The following is a 19924-nucleotide window of genomic DNA, read 5'->3' on the forward strand; positions in this document are numbered from 1 at the left end:
AGGGGTCGTAAGGACTGGGAAGGAGCTTCAGCACATTTACCATGTGCTATCTGTTGTATCTTTCAGGCTGGTTTCACTCTGGGGATCATCATCCTCATCCTCACTGGCCTGCTGATGCTCTACTGCTGTTTCATCGTCCTCAAATCACCAAAAGCTATACGTAAGTTATTCTGCTCGAGTCTTTTAATAAATTGTCCGTTAGAGTCTAAAGTATATCTCTTTATTCTAATTGTTTTCCTTTGAGTCACTTGCATTTATCTTGAAAATGAAATCAGAAGAGCTGTGCTGGGAATACACTACAGCCAATGTGAAGTCCTTTTTAAAAACAAATATTGAAATGGTGTAAAGGGTCCCGTGGTCGGATCGAAACCAGGTCCTCCCCCTCCTCCGCAGGGTCTTAGCCCCAGTGTATAGTCCGCCAACTCTTCCAAGTAAAGTCAATATTGTCTCCAAGCACCAGCACGTTGTTGATGTTTTTGTAGTGTTTGTTATTGGATTATTGTACGTATTTACTCCATAGATTATCTTCGAGGAGAAGCTCTGTGGCTTTCTCACATTCAGCGTGAGATTTTTTTGGGGTGAAATGAGTGTGTTGGACAAAGTCAGAGAGGTGTGTGTCTTCTTATGCCAACAGTGTGAGAGTTAGACATTGTGAGAATTGTTTCAGCTGATTATTTGTAGTGATTGTAGGAAAGGTGTATGCCTCCATGTGTGTATCCTTTATAAAAGTGCTGACTCTTATCTGGTAGAGTGTGTACTCGGCATCAGAGATGGCAAAAGTACACACATCCTTTCCTCAAGTAGAAGTACAGATACTCGTGTTTAAAAATACTCTGGTGAAAGTAGAAGTACTGACTAAACTTCTTTACTCAAGTCAAAGTAAAGAGGCTTTGAAATGTACTTCAGTAAAAAGTACCCATAACTAGCAGCTGTTTTAAAGAGTACCTGACCTCCCTTTATATTAATAGAACAATAATGTCATTGTTAGCTAATGAATGTTTCCATGGTGACCAACGGCAACATGACAACGTTTTCATTGGTCCCTCTTCTTTAGAGAAGACCAGGAAATGATGGATACACGGATCGTGTTCAAATCGATAGGTACGCAATGACTCTAAATAATAATGATCACGCCACCAAACACACATTCAGACTAAGGAACCAGCCTGTTTGGAAAATGAGAGAAGTAGAAAGTACAGGTATTTGTGTTCAACATGTAAGAAGTAGAAAGTACAGGTATTTGAGTTAAAAATGTAAGAAGTAGAAAGTACAGGTATTTGAGTTAAAAATGTAAGAAGTAGAAAGTACAGGTATTTGAGTTAAAAATGTAAGAAGTAGAAAGAACAGGTATTTGTGTTCAACATGTAAGAAGTAGAAAGTACAGGTATTTGTGTTCAACATGTAAGAAGTAGAAAGAACAGGTATTTGTGTTCAACATGTAAGAAGTAGAAAGTACAGGTATTTGTGTTCAACATGTAAGAAGTAGAAAGTACAGGTATTTGAGTTCAACATGTAAGAAGTAGAAAGTACAGGTATTTGAGTTCAACATGTAAGAAGTAGAAAGTAGAGGTATTTGTGTTCAACATGTAAGAAGTAGAAAGTAGAGGTATTTGTGTTCAACATGTAAGAAGTAGAAAGTACAGGTATTTGTGTTCAACATGTAAGAAGTAGAAAGTAGAGGTATTTGTGTTCAACATGTAAGAAGTAGAAAGTAGAGGTATTTGTGTTCAACATGTAAGAAGTAGAAAGTACAGGTATTTGTGTTCAACATGTAAGAAGTAGAAAGTACAGGTATTTGGGTTCAACATGTAAGAAGTAGAAAGTACAGGTATTTGTGTTCAACATGTAAGAAGTAGAAAGTACAGGTATTTGGGTTCAACATGTAAGAAGTAGAAAGTACAGGTATTTGAGTTCAACATGTAAGAAGTAGAAAGTACAGGTATTTGTGTTCAACATGTAAGAAGTAGAAAGTACATGTATTTGAGTGCAAAATGTAAGAAGTAGAAAGTAAAAGTCATCAGAAAAATAAGTAGTGGAGTAAAGTACTGATACCTGAAGAATGTACTTAAGTACACCAACAAATTATTTGTACTCCACTCCTTCCCACCTCTGCTCAGCATACAAGCACATGCATTATTACTAGCGGTAATTATTATTTCATAAAAATCCATTTAATAAGCTCTGGCAGGTTTTCAGTGTGTGTCGTCGTCATGTTCCCACAGAGGAGTGGCTCCATTAGCATGTTCTTGCCAGCCTTTCACACCTCACAGCAGCAGCAGCAGCATGCACACTGACATTAATCAGTCAGGCACACACTCCAGATCACACTTGTTATGAGTGCACTCATAACAAGTTTGATCTGGAGTCTCACAGTAACATAATGCAATGTTTTCAATACTAAATGTCAGTGTTCTCAGCAGAGAGGCTTGACGATATCATAGATAGCTTATTGATGCACTTGTTATGGCAATGTGTGTGTCCATATGGTATTAGATTACAGGTATTTGTGAGAGTGATTGTACGACGGATGCAGTTTAGCTAGAGGTTTATTGAAGTAACTGTACAAAACATATTTCCAGTTATCGTTTTGTAAGAGCTGTGTGTTCTCTGTACCTTTGCCATTACCTTTCCAGTCACATGTGACACCGTTTATAATCCCGTGTGTAGCTAATGACCGCCACCAAGTGTCCAAAAATAATATTGCAAATTTAGCCAACATTGAACATAAATGGCTCCTACAGTAATTGCTTACTTATAGGGTCAGTTTGGTCTTGTAAAAGCTTTAACTACTGAATCCTTTCATCCACAAGGACGCAGCAAGAGGTAAACGAATAATTCAATTGTCTTCGGTTTCTTTTAAGATCTAAGTAGGGGTTACAATCTTACTTCTCTCCGGCAGAAACTGAAACTGTCCTAACATTTCGTAACCTTCGTTTTGAATCAGCATCTACATAGCAAAAAATAATAAGGAATAATAATTAAGAAAAATAATATTTAGTGGCTTTTAATAATGTTTTTCTAACAGTTTCTGTACATTAGCAAGTGAGTTTATAGCAAATGCACACCTGTACAGTTATCAAGAATAGACAAATCACATCTTCAAGGTGTGTTTACCAATATTTAAAATGTATTTTATTTTGTGTAGTTTACCAGTAAGTGTTTGCATGAAACTATTTGTACACACCTGGACTCAAAAAGCATTGCACATGGTCAGGTAGTGCAGCAGGTTAGAGCAGACTTCCTGTTGGAGGGTTTAATAACTTATTCTCTCCACTTCTTGGTTCGGAACGGTACTTAATATGGTGGACCCTCCACGTGAATTGGAGAGAGGATGTAGGGGTTGGTTTGGAATTGGGCCCAAAAGGCTACATGTTAAGCAGGGGTGTCAAACTCAATTTCATCGCGGGGCCACATTAGCATTATAGTTGCACTCAAAGGGCCGGTTGTAAGTACATAAATATACATATATATAAATATATAATATATAAATAAAATAATGTATTATATTACATTATTGCCTCTGAATTGGATTATTATTGGATAGGATAATAACGTAGTAATTAACTACGTCTGAAAGCAGAAGTCCAGTGCAAATAATTGCAAGTCTCTTCAGTGTGCATGTCACAAAACGAGATGCATTGTGGGACATGTAGTTTATGGGCAACCTGCTTCTGTAAAGCGGCATCTAACCGTATAATAAACGTATTATATTCTTTGCAAGTTCTTGCGGGCCACATAAAATGAAGTTGCGGGCCAGATTTGGCCCCCGTGCCTTGAGTTTGACACCCCTGATGTAAAACTAAATACTGGGATTCGTGAAAAATGCATGAGCGTGAAGAACACTAAAATGTTCTGTTTTAACAAAGATCTAGTCTAAGAGAATACCTCTGTAATCGTTCCTCCTCTGTGTTGTTTGCAGCCTACGTGGACACGTCGGACTGGGAGTTCCCGGACGTCTGTAGATATTACTTTGGAAAGTTTGGCCAGTGGTCCAGTTTGATTTTCTCCATGGTGTCCCTCATAGGAGCCATGGTGGTCTACTGGGTCCTCATGTCCAATTTCCTCTTCAACAGCGGACAGTTCATCTACAGTAAGTCGCAACACTCCTATTATACCAGAAATAAAGATATTTCATAATTATGTTTTACCGTTACTTTGCTTATTCTATCAGTACCTGGCTGCTTGTGTCTTCAAATGAGCTGACATTATGAAACATGGCTGCTGTGTGACGGCCTCACCTTGTGTTCAACAATGAGTCAATTAGGGTGTCATTTAGGGCATTATGAATTCAGAGGTGAGGTAGGTGGTGAGGGGGGGGTTTATGTAAGACAACAGAACAACGTAGCCTCAGAGGGGAAGATATTTAGTCTAATCAGGCAGTATGTCTAACTATAATCTGTATTTTAAAGGGGACCTATCATGCAAAATGCACTTTTGTACATCTTTTATACATGAATATGTGTCCCCGGTGTGTCAGGGAACTCACCAAGTGGTCTGTTTGGTATTTTGAAAAAAAAACTTCACAGACATGTTTTATAGGTAGGTATGGCCCTACAATATATGTTTCAAATATAGCATGATAGGTCCACTTTAAAATGTATTGTAACGTTGTAATCCTGCTAGTTATCGTCATTTAAAAAAAAGACTAGTAATCTTATTTCGTCTTTTGTTTTTTATGTAACTGTAAAGGAATAAAGTTACTTTTTTTCTTTCTTTGTGTTACTCTCCTGGCCTGATTATCAGTGTTCGTCCCAATAAAATGTGTTTGTTTTGATCCGTTTCATCTCCTGTCTGCAGACTACTCTCACAATGTCAACATGTCCGATTCAGAGTTTGGGACCAACGGCTCGAATAGAGGTAAGCCACTAACGACACTCGACTCATAACTTTATGGTAGATTATCGTTTCAGAAGAAGTTAAATTGAGAGAATTTAACTTAACATGACTTTCGACAAAGGATATCAAGTATTGTCTTCAAAACCTTAAAGGGCCCATGTCATGCTTTTCTGGTTATTACCCGTCCCCTTGTGTGTTACGAAGGTTTCTCTGCATGTAAACGGTCTGCAGAGTCACAACCCCTCAAAGTACACCCTGTAGGGAGTAAAACTCTAACACAGAGAAGACCTGTCTATGCTGCCCCAGAACGCCTCGTTGGACATTTCTCTTTTTCCATTGTTTACTTCCTGGGTCGTACTGACGTAAGGGGCTAGGTGACGTAACGGCTACGCGGATTGGTCCGCGGACTTCCTCACACACACAAACTCACAGCCAGGCTATGAGAGTGTGTGTTTGCTCAGGCTGAGTTCAGGCTGAGTTTCGAGTTGTCACGCTGTGTCTCGCAGACCCCACGCAGCAACCAGGAAACGACCCCAGTAATCCAGCTCACACTGTCCGCTCCAGCAGCGAGCCGCGCGACGTCCCGCCAACACGGCCCCCAGACCCCACGCAGCATTCTCATCTGTTTCTCATTACTGGTGTCGTTTTCTGGTTGCTAACAAACGCCGTTGTAACACATAATCACTGATGTTCCACTGTAATGGTGGTGGACTCATCAGAACAGAGTGGGCGAGCTGACCAATCAGAGCACAGTGGGCTCATAGGGAGGGGGGCAGGAGCTTCAACAAGCTGTTTAGGACAGAGAGTGAATACACATACTATACAGAGATGCTGTATCAGAAACCAATGTGAGTTTGGAACATTGAACAATATAAATCTATTCTAGTAGACCTCAACAATGGAATTATGATCAATGGAAATGGCCATGACATGGGACCTTTAAGTAGATTTTAGAGACTTCTTACAGTTTTGGTCTGCTTTGACTTTAACATTGAATTCTAAGCATATAAAGATGCATCAGAAAACTAATAAATTAAGATATCTCCAATTGTCTCAAACGTCCTTTCTAGTTTTTTTATCTTAACCATCATGTCGTCTCCTTTTTGACCTGTAGTGGAAACCAGCACCAGAAATGCCATATCTGTTAATGCTTTGTTAGTAAAGACATCACTTCAATCTTTTCACTTCACTAAGAACATTTCGAAATGTGCATTCAGCTATTCAAAACGTGTGTGTGTTCGTTGACACGATAAAGTTAATAACCCGACTTTCCAAATAGTAATGCTGTGTGGCTGTTCTTCCCACCAGTCATCTGTCCGTTCCCCAACACTAACCATGAGGGGAACCACAGCGTCAGCAACGTCTTCCTCACCACCAGTGGAAACGATACTTCAGCCTCTACCTTTGAACACTGGTGGAGCAAGACGAACACCGTCCCGCTCTACCTCATCGTCCTGCTGCTGCCGCTGCTCTGCTTCCGCTCGGCGTCCTTCTTCGCCAGGTTCACCTTCCTGGGTAAGAGAGGCCACGCTCAACGTTATTATTAATCCTCTGTGTGTGAGATATTGGGGTTTTCTACTTTGTTGTGTTTTAAAATGTTTTTACATCGTGTATGAGAGTTATTCAGTCTGTGGCTGTAAGTATGATTTTATTGTCTCGTGCTTTTACATTTGTTTTTTTTGCCTTATCGGTTTTGTCTAAATGTATTTATGCTGCTATTTATATATGTATTGATGTACAGCACTGTGCTATATAAATAAACATGGATTGGATTGAGATACAGACAGGGAGAACAGGGGGGTGTGTGTGTGTGTGTGTGTGTGTGTGTGTGTGTGTGTGTGTGTGTGTGTGTGTGTGTGTGTGTGTGTGTGTGTGTGTGTGTGTGTGTGTGTGTGTGTGTGTGTGTGTGTGTGTGTGTGTGTGTGTGTGTGTGTGTGTGTGTGTGTGTGTGTGTGTGTGTGTGTGTGTGTGTGTGTGTGTGTGTGTGTGTGTGTGTGTGTGTGTGTGTGTGTGTGTGTGTGTGTGTGTGTGTGTGTGTGTGTGTACTGTTTTCTATGTTATATCAATTTTCTGTGACTATTTCAAGAGATGTTAACGGTCTACTGTGAAGAGCTTCAGACTGCAATTCTTGTATGAAAGCGGCTATACACATAAAGCTTATTATTATATGACTTTTGGATTACATCAATTATCAAAGCAATGGAAATAAATACAAGAGGAAATACATATCAATACTAACACGTGTCCTGTAGTGATACTGAACAGTGTAACCCTTTACAAAACAAGACACCAAGTGATATAAGATAATAATCCTTGTACGGAAATTCACGTGTCGAGGCAGAAACAGAATAAGAAGAAGCACAGATATTACACGCGCCCTCTGCTTTTATTTATAGGAAAAGGTGCATTTCATTAAGCATACTCGGGCACTATGACAATGAGCACATACTACAGTTTAAAAAAAGCCGAAATAAAATCTGTAATGTATTTTTTTTCTTTTCCATTTTCTCCAGGAACGATTTCAGTGGTGTACCTGCTTTCGCTGGTCACCATTAAAGCCGTTCGCCTCGGTTTCAACCTGGAGTTCCACTGGTTCGACTGCACCGAGTTCTACGTGCCAGGTAAATATCCGCACGTTTCAATGCTTCTAATCTGTACGTATCTTTACTCCACAACTCATATAAAACCAGGCAGACACACTCTTAACTATCTGTGGTTCACGTCCTGGAGTGTAAACCGTTCCATAGATGTTTGGAAATACTACTATATTGTATAAAATGTATGTTTGCCACCTCTTCCAGACGGACAGCTCCACTATGAATCTCCCTGATGCCATGTATTCTGATTAATGCTGTCAAAATTATCGCGTTAACGGCGGTAATTCATTTTTTGAATTAATTGCGTTAAAATATTTAACGCATTTAACGCATGCGCAGAATAGCCTGCCCCATACATCCCACCAGCGCCAGGGTATGGCTGGTGTAGGCTACAGCCATACCAAGAAATGGCTTAGCCCCACCATGAAAAATGATGTTAAAGTAAGCTAAATAAAGTCCGCCAATTCGCGCGGAGTAAACTGCACCGACAGCAGTTAGTAAGATTGATTTCAGTAGTCACTTGTCTGGAAATACCGAAGACTAGAAACGGTTTTGAAAACTTTTGTCACGTAGTGATCGTCTTCTCAATAGAACATCTTTGATAATGTCTTCTGGCCAATCAGAAACAAGATAACGGCGTGGTGTTGTTGCAGGAAGTCCTGACGGAGAATACTTTTTCTGTAGCACATCTCTATATACATCGATACAACATTACTGACATAAATCAACACGTAATGAAATAAGACCCCACGGTTTGATGATTGATAGGTGTGTGGGCTGTCTTTCATTTTGACACACAGAACAATGTTATAATAAACATACATAGCCTACTGTATGTTAAATGGATATATCCGCCTTCTTTCATTTATCTTTCCATTCCCACAACAATATACATAAAGAAATCGTATATTTTGGACATAGTTCGAATGGTGATTAATCATGATTAATTCATTTTTAAGCTGTGATTAATCTGATTAAATGTTTTAATCATTTGACAGCCCTAATTCTGATTATAATGAGTTGTATTTGTTGTCCCTTGATAGGATATTAAACCTAGCTGTTTCCTTGAACCTCAAGTCTTCTAAATCTGTCCTTTCATTAGTCTTAAAGTAAAAAAAAAAGATCCACATTGAGGCATTTTTTAATGACATATTACACATATTAGTAAATGTCATCACTGTGGACATTACCCACAGGAGCAAATGCGGGTAAAGTGTCTTGCCCAAGGACACAACGGCCTGACGCAGTGGCGGGCGAGGCGGGTTTCGAACTGGAGTTCACCAACGCCCCTTGATTTGATGATCAACGTAGTCATGTCTTACTTAGTATATGTATTACCTGGGAAGGGGCGGGGAAGAATTTGTTATTTTTAAGGGCTATGTATATAAAGTTTGATTTGTATTTGATTAAAAAAAATACTCTTTCCCACTGACCGTACATGTGGTTTTCCTTTAAACACATGTGAAAGTCAGATAGACACAGCATTACATTAGAATGCTCCTGATCTGATGGACCCTTCCTATCTAGACTCTAGCTTTCCATCTCCATGCTTCCTTGTTTCTTTACAGCGACAAATGTTCAACCCCTCTGTTTTTTCTCGGTTCTTTTAGAGTTCAGGACGCTTTTCCCTCAGTTCACTGGCGTCCTCACGCTGGCCTTCTTCATTCACAACTGCATCATCACGTTGATGAAGAGCAACAAGCATCAGGAGAACAATGTGAGCATTACACTGTCATCCCTGCTGACTTCAGGAAACACAGTTCAGTCTCACACTTTGGGTCCTGAGTCATTGTGTGAGACTTTGTCAGTACCGTAATGTCCCGTTCAGAAACAGGAAGTCAGTCCCACAGGGTATATGTAGCTGAGTGGCCACTATTTCAAGGATGCTACGTCATCGAGTCCCGCCGAAGGACTGTTCCAATGTCCAGGATCCTCTGAATTCTACAGAGGCCGGCGTACTTCGTTGCGGGAAATTTCGAGGCTGCACATGTGTATCCTCCGCGGTCTTAAAATCCCCACAATGCTTTGCGCACGGACCAATTTCCAAATCTTTGGTGGAAATCGCGCTCCATTTAAGGCGGGGCCTCGCATATGACGCACACCTGTTAGCCTGTTCCACAATTCTTCGTTTTCCGAGGCTAGGAAGGTACGCTTGCTTGGTAGCACATGTCTTCCGAGTCACTTGCTTCAGAAACTAGGTAAGAATACCTCCTGGCATTCGGAAAACGAAGAGTGGAACAGGCTAGCAAGTGTGCAGGTGTGCGTCATATGAGAGGCCCCGCCTTACGTTTTCCGCCACAGATTTGGGGAAATTGGTCCGTGCGCAAAGCATTGTGGGGATTTTAAGACCGCGGAGTCTACACATGTGCAGCCTCGAAATTTCTCCAAACGAAGTACGCCGGGCTCGGTAGAATTCCAAGTATGCTGGACATTGGAACAGTCCTTTGGCGGCACTCGATGACGTAGTGTGCTTGAAATAGTGGCTCTTGAGCATCCTTCCTCGACATTGAGAAACACCCAGTGTGTAGAGCAGGGGTGTCCAATTAATTTTAATTGGCAATTAAAGTTGGAAACATTTTCTGACATATCTTAGTTGATAAGAAAAAATCCCAATGACTTATTTACATAACAAGCTAGACGTATACACCTCCTGTTTCCTCTTATTATAATCAATCTGAGGCTTTTTGTTTGAAGGGATGAGCTGCCAACACTCACAAGCATCATGTAACTACATTTGATTGATGTCGCTAACTTATAACTGAACTTATGAGGCGATATACCTGTAGTGAGCGGCCCAGCCCTTACAGTAGTATGTTTTGTGGTCCTCGTGAGAACAGTTTGGACACCCCTGATGTAAAGAGATGCTGAGTCTGATGTCATTTGTGTTTTCTGTTTCAGGTACGGGACCTGTCCGTGGCCTATCTTCTAGTCGGGCTCACCTACCTGTATGTGGGCGTGCTGATCTTCGCTGCCTTCCCCTCACCTCCTCTCTCCAAAGACTGCATCGAACCAGTGAGATTTTTACACTGACTTATATATCGTCTTCCTTTTTATATTTGTTTATTCATTTATTTTAGGGACAGTGCACATGAATCAACATGTCTGTATATGTGCCAGTTGGCCAAGAGGCTATTTTTCATCTGTAGTCCCTGGACAGATGTTGTAAATCAACCTAAAGACAAATTTCATTTTAAACAATCAAATAAAAACATGCAACATACATTACTGGAAATGTTAATAAAACAATAAAACAAATCAAATAAAACTAAACAAAAAAGAGCATGTTGAAACACAGGCAGTGGGTTTTAAGGAGCAGAAGATTGCGTCAGTGTTTCAGAGCTGATTCCTCACGAACCAGGTTTTAAACTGGGATTTAAATCAACTGAATGTAGTCTGGTCTCTGATTGTAGATGTGATTGAGTTACATTGCTGTGCAGCTTTAAAGGTCCCATGTCATGCTTTTCCGGTTATTACCCGTCCCCTTGTGTGTTATGAAGCTTTCTCTGCATGTAAACGGTCTGCAGAGTCACAAACCCTCAAAGTACACCCAGTAGTGAGTAAAACTCTAACACAGAAAATACCTGTCTATGCTGCCCCAGAACGCCTCGTTGGACATTTCTCTTTCTCCATTGTTTACTTCTTGGGTATAGTGACGTATTTCGGGTATAGTAACGTCCGCGGAGCCGTTACGTTTGGACCAATCCGCGGACTTCCTCACACACACACACTCGGCGGGACGTTGCGAGGCTCGTTGCTGCGAGGAGCGGGACACTGTGAGCTGGCTCGCTGGTGTGGGGTCGACGAGACAGCGAGACACCGCGGAACTCAGCCTGAGCACACACACAAACTCCCAGCCAGGCTGCGGGTGTGTGTGTGTTCGGGCTGGGTTTCACTGTCTCGCAGACAGCCACTGGGCTCACATGGAGGAGGGGGGTGGCAGGAGCTCCAACAAGCCGTTTAGGACAGAGAGTGAATACACATACTATACAGAGATGCTGTATGAGAAACCAATGTAAGTTTGGAAAATTGCACAATATACATTTATTCTAGTAGACCTCAACAATGGAATTATGATCAGTAGAAACGGCCATGACATGGGACCTTTAACAGAAAATGAAGACTGACAGAAATAACTTTTCCTGAGTGGAATAATGCAATTTATGTTTTATGTAGGTTTGTCTTTGCTGTTTTTGAACTGTTGAACTCCACCTAGTTAAAACAAGTGCCCTCATAAGACCCCCCCTCAAACATTTCTGTATGAGGCAGCAGATTTTGGGATAGGGAAACAACAGTAAGAGATATTTCTTTGAAGTCACATTGTGTTTACTGTGACTGCAGCTTGGCTCTCTTGTCTCCTGCAGAACTTCCTGGATAACTTCCCCACCAGCGATGTGATGGTGTTTGTGGCGCGCGGCTTCCTGCTGTTCCAGATGATCACAGTCTACCCCCTGCTGGGCTACCTGGTGCGGGTCCAGGTGATGGGCCAGATCTTTGGAAACCATTACCCCAGGTACCACTGAAGGACATCACATTACACCTCTCGTTATTTCTGTGGAAGCTCAGCAGACTGATGACGCATAAGCACATTATCAGAGCACATTATCAGAGCACATTAAAACAACTGTGAACTTTCATAAACACACCTCCATCCCTCAAAGACCACTACTATTCAAAATATGTATGGATATGTTACTTGCATCCTTTGGTTACTAAAACCCTTTATGAACACACAGTTAGAAATACACTACATGTATACAGTTTTGTACATTTAACGTCTTTAGACTGAAAGTGTAAATAGGCACATTGACATTGAATTGTATCTCGTTGCACTGTCATCGCTACGACCTCTGCTTTTACCACAATTTATTTATTTGTGTCTATTTTTTTACTGCAGTGAGAGTTGCCAAAGAAATGTCGTTGTACTTTGTATGATGACAATACAGATATATTCTATTCTAATAAGCTTCTATAAGTTTCTTAAACATTACATACCTGAACATTCTGTCTTAATGGCCAAACTGCTACTTAATTCTCCTTTTTGAAGTACATTATATTATTTTATTCTGGGTCCCAATATATGACTGAATCCTCTGAGTCCATCACAGATCCTTTACGGGTCCCACAGCAGGTTCAGTGTTACGATCAAATAAAATCAATTAAAGCTGGGGTATGTAATTTATTTCAGAAAAACTTTTTGTTATATTCCATGGAATGCTCTTAACATCCCGATAGCAATGAATACATATAAAAAATGTCATCTGTGGAAGCCGTGGCGCTGTAAAAAGCTCGACCAATCATCTGAGCCGGCTAAAGTAACTGGATGGCCTACCTGCCTGTCAGCCTTCCATCTGTACACAAACTTATCTCGTGCCCTCATTGGTCATGTGCGCGTTCGTGTGTGTTTGAGGAGGGGCTCTGTGAGGAAGTAGCAGATCTTTTCCGGCTGTCTATTTTCAAATTCTAGCGCACTCGAGCTGGTTTCTCCAAAATTACCTACCCCACCTTTAAGGAAACAGAGACACTCAAAATTCAACAAAAAAGGTGAAATTAGACTTCCATACACCTGCTGAGTGTTGGACCTCTGAATGAGGGTTGAAATTATATTGCAACACATCTAATGTTTCTTCATCTTCCTGCAGCTTCTTCCACGTTCTGGCGCTGAACATTTTAATAGTTGGAACCGGCGTCCTGATGGCCAAGTTTTATCCGAATATTGGATCCATCATCAGGTATGTTTGAACCGTCCCCATTCATACTCACTGCACAACAATTACTAATAAATCAAATGTAATAAGTCAATTGTTTCGTAAACCTGTGGCTACAAAAGACACAAGATAACATAACATGGACAGAACTATGTGTAAAAGTCCTAATTACATTTCAATGTGGTGTGAAAACAGTATTAAGTTCATCATCAACCTGATGATGACTCCTGGAATTGTTTAACTGAACAGATGTGACCGTTATTGTAAGGGAAACTTCTGCAGCAATGGAGAGTCAGGACTCAGAGAGACACGAGGAGAGTTGGAGCTTTGATGTCAAACAATGATGTTTATTACAAGTCAACGGCCGGAGAATTCATATCACAAGTCACAGCAGCAAAAGGTTCTGACTGCACGGGTGGGTTGTCATGTCAATTCTGATCCGCCTTGTATCTTGGTAGACCCCTTAATTAGTTTACAGAGAGTCAAGTCCACATATTGGGGATGGGCGTAAAGATCTGCAGACACAGGAGATGTTTCTCACATCTGTGGAGCTTAGAAAGCTAGCGTTCTCACAGTCGTAAACCCCCCCCCCCCCCCCCCCCCTGTGCCCAACAGGTCAGGCCATAAAACCTAGTATCAACATAAGACCGCATTAACACATTTCTTACGGGAGATTAGAAGCAGGGATGGTCGTAAATGTCAACACACAGAATAAGGTTAAATATCTTAGGAGTAAGGAAGAATTATTCTTTGACACTTAGGAGTAAGACAGAAATATTCCCTTACAGCAGGGGTGGGGAACCTCCGGCCCCCGGGCCGTATACGGCCCGCGAGACCATTTGCTACGGCCCGCGAGGTAATTTATAAACACACGCAAAAAAGAAAAAAATTAAAGAAATCTATACCGCAAAAAAATTAAACGGGCGAGTGCCTGTTTTTCCTGGCCAAGGTCAGGGTCCTTGAACACAACACGAGCCTAACGTGTCATCACGTGGTATATGTCTCGTCTGACAGGGGTGTAGTTCTGACGGAGAGCACCAGAGCGTCGTACCCATAAGGAGCCGGACACATGCCGCAGTTTTTTCGTGGCTGTGTCTTTAGTTGTAAGCCCAGTGGCGATCTGTTCATGTCATACTGATCATACAGTCAATAACTTTGTTGTTTTTAGCATCTGGTTAGCTAGCTATGCTAACGAATATAAGAAGCTTTTTCTACAACCAGTGAGGTAAAGGCACATCTTTATATGATCATTATAGTTATAAAAAAACAAGAGAATAAAGTAAACAGGTATAAAATACTATATGACAGTAAAAAAAAGTTGTTATTAATAAACAAGAATACAGTTTGAAAGGGAAGTGATTTGTAAAATATCCATAAAGAAAAAGAAAATCTGCTTCCAGTTCTGTTTCATACTGTATGGATGTTGAGAGGTGTATCCATAGATCTCTTCATGTTGCTCTCAAAGTGCACCAGATTGATGCTTTTAACTTCAACATTTAAAAAAAAATCTTCCCGGGGGAGTATGCCCCCCGGACCCCCCTAGAGGAGGTTAGGTCCCCCCCCACTTAAATCAGTCCACATGGATAGGAAACTAAATACTTTTGCACACATCTTGTGTCCATATACTTTCTGTTTTGGTGGTCATGCCACAACCGTGCACGTGAATGCATGCACGAGTCATGGTCAAATATCTGGATTAAGAGGTTGCTGTTTCTTTGCACAGCATGAAAGAAAGGCCAAATGAATGGGCTGTGATTTTAGTATTTTTAAGCAGAGGTCAATCATTTGTACGGCCCTCGGAGGATGTTGAACAATTTGAAATGGCCCTTGAGAGGAAAAAGGTTCCCAACCCCTGCCTTACAGTTATATTGTGTGTAGATAGATGTAGCCAAATGTATAAAACCTAGCTTAACCTTGAAGAAGTCCAGCATTTCACTCTCACTTTTATGACCTAGTCTGAGCCAAGTTGTAAACATACTGGATCCTTATTACCCACAAAGTGACTACTAAGTTCTCCTAGAGCCACAACACGTTTTATTATAAGGTACATTATCTGTCATCACCATTACAGATACCGGTAGGGTCCATAAATGTCACTTCAAAAGACCGTATATTCTGGCTGCCAACGTTTTTGGAAGATTCTCCCAAATAAATATTTAGTTTCTACAAAATGTTTTGGTTCAATCCTGTCCAACACAAAGAGTCAGTGTGTCATCAGAGGAGAGAGAACTTCTGTAATCAAGTCGTAAAACACTACTTAGGAAACACACTTGAAATGAGACGCCATGTCCACGTACAGTATTTGGAGCTCATGTGAGTCCATTTGTATGTTTCATTTACCATCTCTCTCTCTCTCTTTCTTTCTCCATTGTTTCTCCATTGTTTCATCTCATCTCTCTAAGTTCGCTAAAATTTCTTCTGACATCTTTTTTAATTTAGCCCAAACAACACAACATAAATAACTTGGGTTTGGAACAGTAACATGCGACAATTGTTGAGAATACATCATAATTTTTTATATAATATTGTTAATATTCTTTAAAAAAGTCTTCTTTTTCAATGACTACTGTTTGTGTCAGTTGCTAACCCACTAAAATAACACATAAAGCACCATCATTTAAACTCACACACTCAAAGAGCAAACCCTCAGCTCAAATCTCCAGAACTCTAGACACATTTCCAACCGGTGGACACAATCAGACAATTAGGAGGAGAACTAAAGACAGGAAGTAGACAAGACAGGAAGTAACAGACATGACATCTTTCAAAATAAAAGTGGGAAATATCAAACAAAAACCCATAACCGTGACAGAACTAAAGCTCAACAAAAATACTTACAAAAATAAGCCAAATTCTTAGGAAATAAGACAAATCATTACGTAAAAATCATTGGTTGTCAAATTGAACAGTAAACCAAATCCTTCATTACAAAATTGAGCACAAACTCATAACATAGTCCTTTACACATAATAATAATAATAATAATAATAATAATAATAACATAATAAGCAAAATTCTTATGAAAAAAAGCTGAATTTCTAAAAATAAAAGGCAAAAAATATGCAATTTTTTCAAATGAAATAAGAACAATCCCTAATAATAAACAATAAGCACAGATATTGAATGAGCACTTTTGAAGTAGGAAAACGTCTTGAATCCTAAATGACAGAAATAGAACACGTCTTACCAAATACCAACAACCACTTCACAAACTGCATAACAGTTCTTATGAAGTCAGCTAAATCCTTAAAAATCATATCTATTAGTATTTTTCATGTGTAATATCTTTATATTTATAAGAAAGATATTACACATCAAATATGTGCTAAATGCTGCTGCTGACTAACTTGGTTACTAAAAAAAAAAGTTCTAAGTATCTTCGGACATCTTTTTTTATTTAGCCCAAACCTGTTTAACACAAATAACCTGGGTTTGGAAATTACCAACAATTACTCTCTGTGTTCCGGGTGCTATTAATCCTTAATTTCTTGTACTAGCCGTTATTTATTTGGTTTCTTTCTGCACTTTTACTTTCTGTACTTTTTGTACATTTTCCTAATTGTACTTAAACACTTTTACTTACTGTGTGTACCATTCTTGTTGCAGTACTTTAACTTGAAATTGAAATTTGTACAGTGTGGTTTTAGTAGTTTTACTCAAGTAAAGTATCTGAATACTTTAAACCAAGGATCCCAAGGATTATCAGCAACACGTTCTTAAAGTTTAAAAAGTAAAAGTACTCGTTTTGCAGAGATGTGTGTATATAATTATATTTATACATGTGACATTTCTACATAATAAACAAAGTAAAATAAGTTAATAATTTGACTATTTTGTGATTTAAAAAGTTGCATTTTTAGAGATGCATTTTGTTAAAAAGTCAAATGTAGTGGAGTTATTTCCCTTTCCAAAGTAGTGGAGACGAAGTATAAAGTTAATTTTAAAATGGAAATACAAGTACCTCAAACTTGCCTTTTAAGGACAGTACTTGAGTAAATGTACTTAGTTACTTCCCACCTCTGTCCACCACTGACAAACTAAGTAAAATATGTAAATAATTTGACTCTCTAGTGACTTTAAGGATTTCATTTTTAGAGATGTATTTTGGTGAAAGTAGCTTTTCAATACATGTAGTGGAGTAAAATTACATTACTTCCCTTTCTAAATGTAATGATATAGTATAAAGTAGCATAACATAGAAATACAAGTACCTCAAAATCACAATAAGGATAGTACTCGAGTAAATGTACTTAGTTAAATAGCTAAACCATAACTGTTTATATTCTTGTTTTGTATTCTATTCTTGTTTTATATTCTATTTATGAATTTGTGTTTGTATGAATTTGTGTATGTCCATATGTGTATATATATATATATATAAATATATAGAGACCATTCTCCTAACTTGCCTGTATATATTATATGAATGATTATATAAATTATTCAAGATTATAAGTATACATTTATATTGTATGTTAACATATATTAAGATGTAAAAAAAAAAAGTGAGAAGGGTTCGGATTAAATAAGTGTAAACTTCTCCCGACCCCTTTTCGGAAGTGTAATTAGCTAAAGCTTTGTTGTTTATTGATATCAGACAATGATACTACAGATTATTCAATTATTAATTACATATTTCGTTTTATTATTGCATTCATTTGTATAGTACTGTATCATGTCTGTGTCATCTTTTGTTTCATTTGTATTTTCTTTGGTTTTACACGCTCGAAAATAATAAATAAACTAAGTTACTTCCCACCTCTGAGTAAACCTCACTCACCGACCTGCTGTGACGCTGATGCTGCTCTCTGTCGCCCCCTGCAGGTTCTCTGGAGCAACATGCGGCCTGGCGTTAGTGTTCGTCTTCCCCTCATTGGTCCACATGATCTCCCTGAAGAGGCAGGGGCTGCTCCGCTGGCCCTCGGCGCTCTTCCACAGCTTCCTCATCCTGCTGGGCATGGCCAACCTGCTGGGTCAGTTCTTCATGTGAACACTGAAGCATTTAGAAGCACCATAAAGGGATATATGAAATATGGATGTAGATAAATGGAGTGCTTAACCACACACGGTGCTTACTATTCCACTTGGCTAAATAATGACCGGATGAACCTCAGCAGCCGTGGTTTTAATGTCTGTTTCTGTGTTATAAAATGTAACATCACACTTACTGTTGTGATTTTAAAAGGCTTTAGGTTTTAAGGGACATTAAACCTATGTCTTGGTTTGATTATCTTTGTATTTCCACACACAATTACCGTTTTTTGATCGTTTCCTTCATGATTATTCCAACCTGCAGCTCTTTTGTTTCACTGCCACACCTCTCATAGTGTTGTTTTGACCTGTGAAACACCCCGGTACACTACTCAGACACGTTTAGAGCTGAAACCAAGAGAATGTTGGACTTCTACCAATCAGATGGACGGAGACATTGCTCCAAAGGGATCCTCATGTTGCTCTCTGTCTGCTGGATGTGGAAATGCTCCATCATATCAGCTTAAAGTGTGATGCTGCTTTCACAAATGTGTTACTGCAGGGTCTAATTTGTTACACAAGTGGATTAACCGCCGGATATTCTGATCACATACTGTGGAGTTGTGTCTGCATGACTCACTTTTAGGGATTCTCTCACTGTTTTTATGTTTTAAGGACAGCCATGTGTCAAATGTATATATTTTCTTTTCAAGAAACGTTTGCTACAATCTTTTAATTTTTATGAGCAGTGTTGATTTATGTGTTTGATATGTTTACATGATCCCCCTTTTCTAGATACTGCATCTAATGTGTTATATTTGACTAATGATAGGATAGACAAAGGGAATATGTGCGTTTTAAATAAACCATCAGTCTGTGAGAACTGTAGCTCCTGCTTCCTGTTGTGCTTTTAACCGTGTGATCCTAAAGTAGACAGTTGCAGTACAAAGGAGAGGAGACACATGTACATCAACACATTGTACGTGACAGGCTAAGGGGCGGGACATCTCTTAGCTGTTGACCAATCACAACAACGCCGGCCAGCTAACCAATCAGAGCAGACGGGGCTCTGGTGTCAGACAGAGGGTGAAAATACACCTGAAGATCAGCAGGAGAGGACTCTTTAAAGTAGAGTCACTACATAATGATATACAGCTGAACATCAGCAGGAGAGGACTCTTTAAAGTAGATACCACTACACACTGATATACACCTGAACATCAGCAGGAGAGGACTCTTTAAAGTAGAGACACTACATACTGATATACACCTGAACATCAGCAGGAGAGGACTCTTTAAAGTAGAGACACTACATACTGATATACACCTGAACATCAGCAGGAGAGGACTCTTTAAAGTAGAGACACTACATACTGATATACACCTGAACATCAACAGGAGAGGACTCTTTAAAGTAGAGGACACTACATACTGATATACACCTGAACATCAACAGGAGAGGACTCTTTAAAGGAGAGACACTACATACTGATATACACCTGAACATCAGCAGGAGAGGACTCTTTAAAGTAGAGACACTACATACTGATATACACCTGAACATCAGCAGGAGAGGACTCTTTAAAGTAGAGACACTACATACTGATATACACCTGAACATCAGCAGGAGAGGACTCTTTAAAGTAGAGACACTACATACTGATATACACCTGAACATCAGCAGGAGAGGACTCTTTAAAGTAGAGACACTACATACTGATATACACCTGAACATCAGCAGGATAGGACTCTTTAAAGTAGATACACTACACACTGATATACACCTGAACATCAGCAGGAGAGGACTCTTTAAAG

The 19924-nt window shown here is 39.6% G+C and overlaps 1 protein-coding gene across 1 annotated transcript; it reads left to right on the forward strand.

Annotated features, from left to right (window-relative positions):
- On the forward strand, nt 1-18997 carry slc38a9 (solute carrier family 38 member 9). Its single transcript, XM_079658394.1, has 10 exons — nt 1-160; nt 3920-4090; nt 4798-4857; nt 6145-6351; nt 7350-7457; nt 9044-9150; nt 10332-10445; nt 11795-11943; nt 13073-13162; nt 17963-18997. The coding sequence occupies exons 1-10, from the start codon at nt 115-117 to the stop codon at nt 18126-18128; spliced, it is 1218 nt and encodes a 405-aa protein (XP_079514520.1). The 5' UTR covers nt 1-114; the 3' UTR covers nt 18129-18997.
- Nucleotides 18998-19924: the final 927 nt, after the last annotated feature.

Source organism: Notothenia rossii (genome assembly GCF_949606895.1).
Source record: "Notothenia rossii genome assembly, chromosome: 11".
Lineage (NCBI taxonomy): Eukaryota > Metazoa > Chordata > Actinopteri > Perciformes > Nototheniidae > Notothenia > Notothenia rossii.

Excerpts from the sequence above, each read along its gene's own strand:
- slc38a9 (XM_079658394.1), top strand. The coding sequence starts at position 115 with ATGCTCTACTGCTGTTTCATCGTCCTCAAATCACCAAAAGCTATAC. Across the intron at positions 10,446-11,794 it reads CCAAAGACTGCATCGAACCA|AACTTCCTGGATAACTTCCC; the intron begins GTGAGATTTTTA and ends TGTCTCCTGCAG. Across the intron at positions 13,163-17,962 it reads AATATTGGATCCATCATCAG|GTTCTCTGGAGCAACATGCG; the intron begins GTATGTTTGAAC and ends CGCCCCCTGCAG.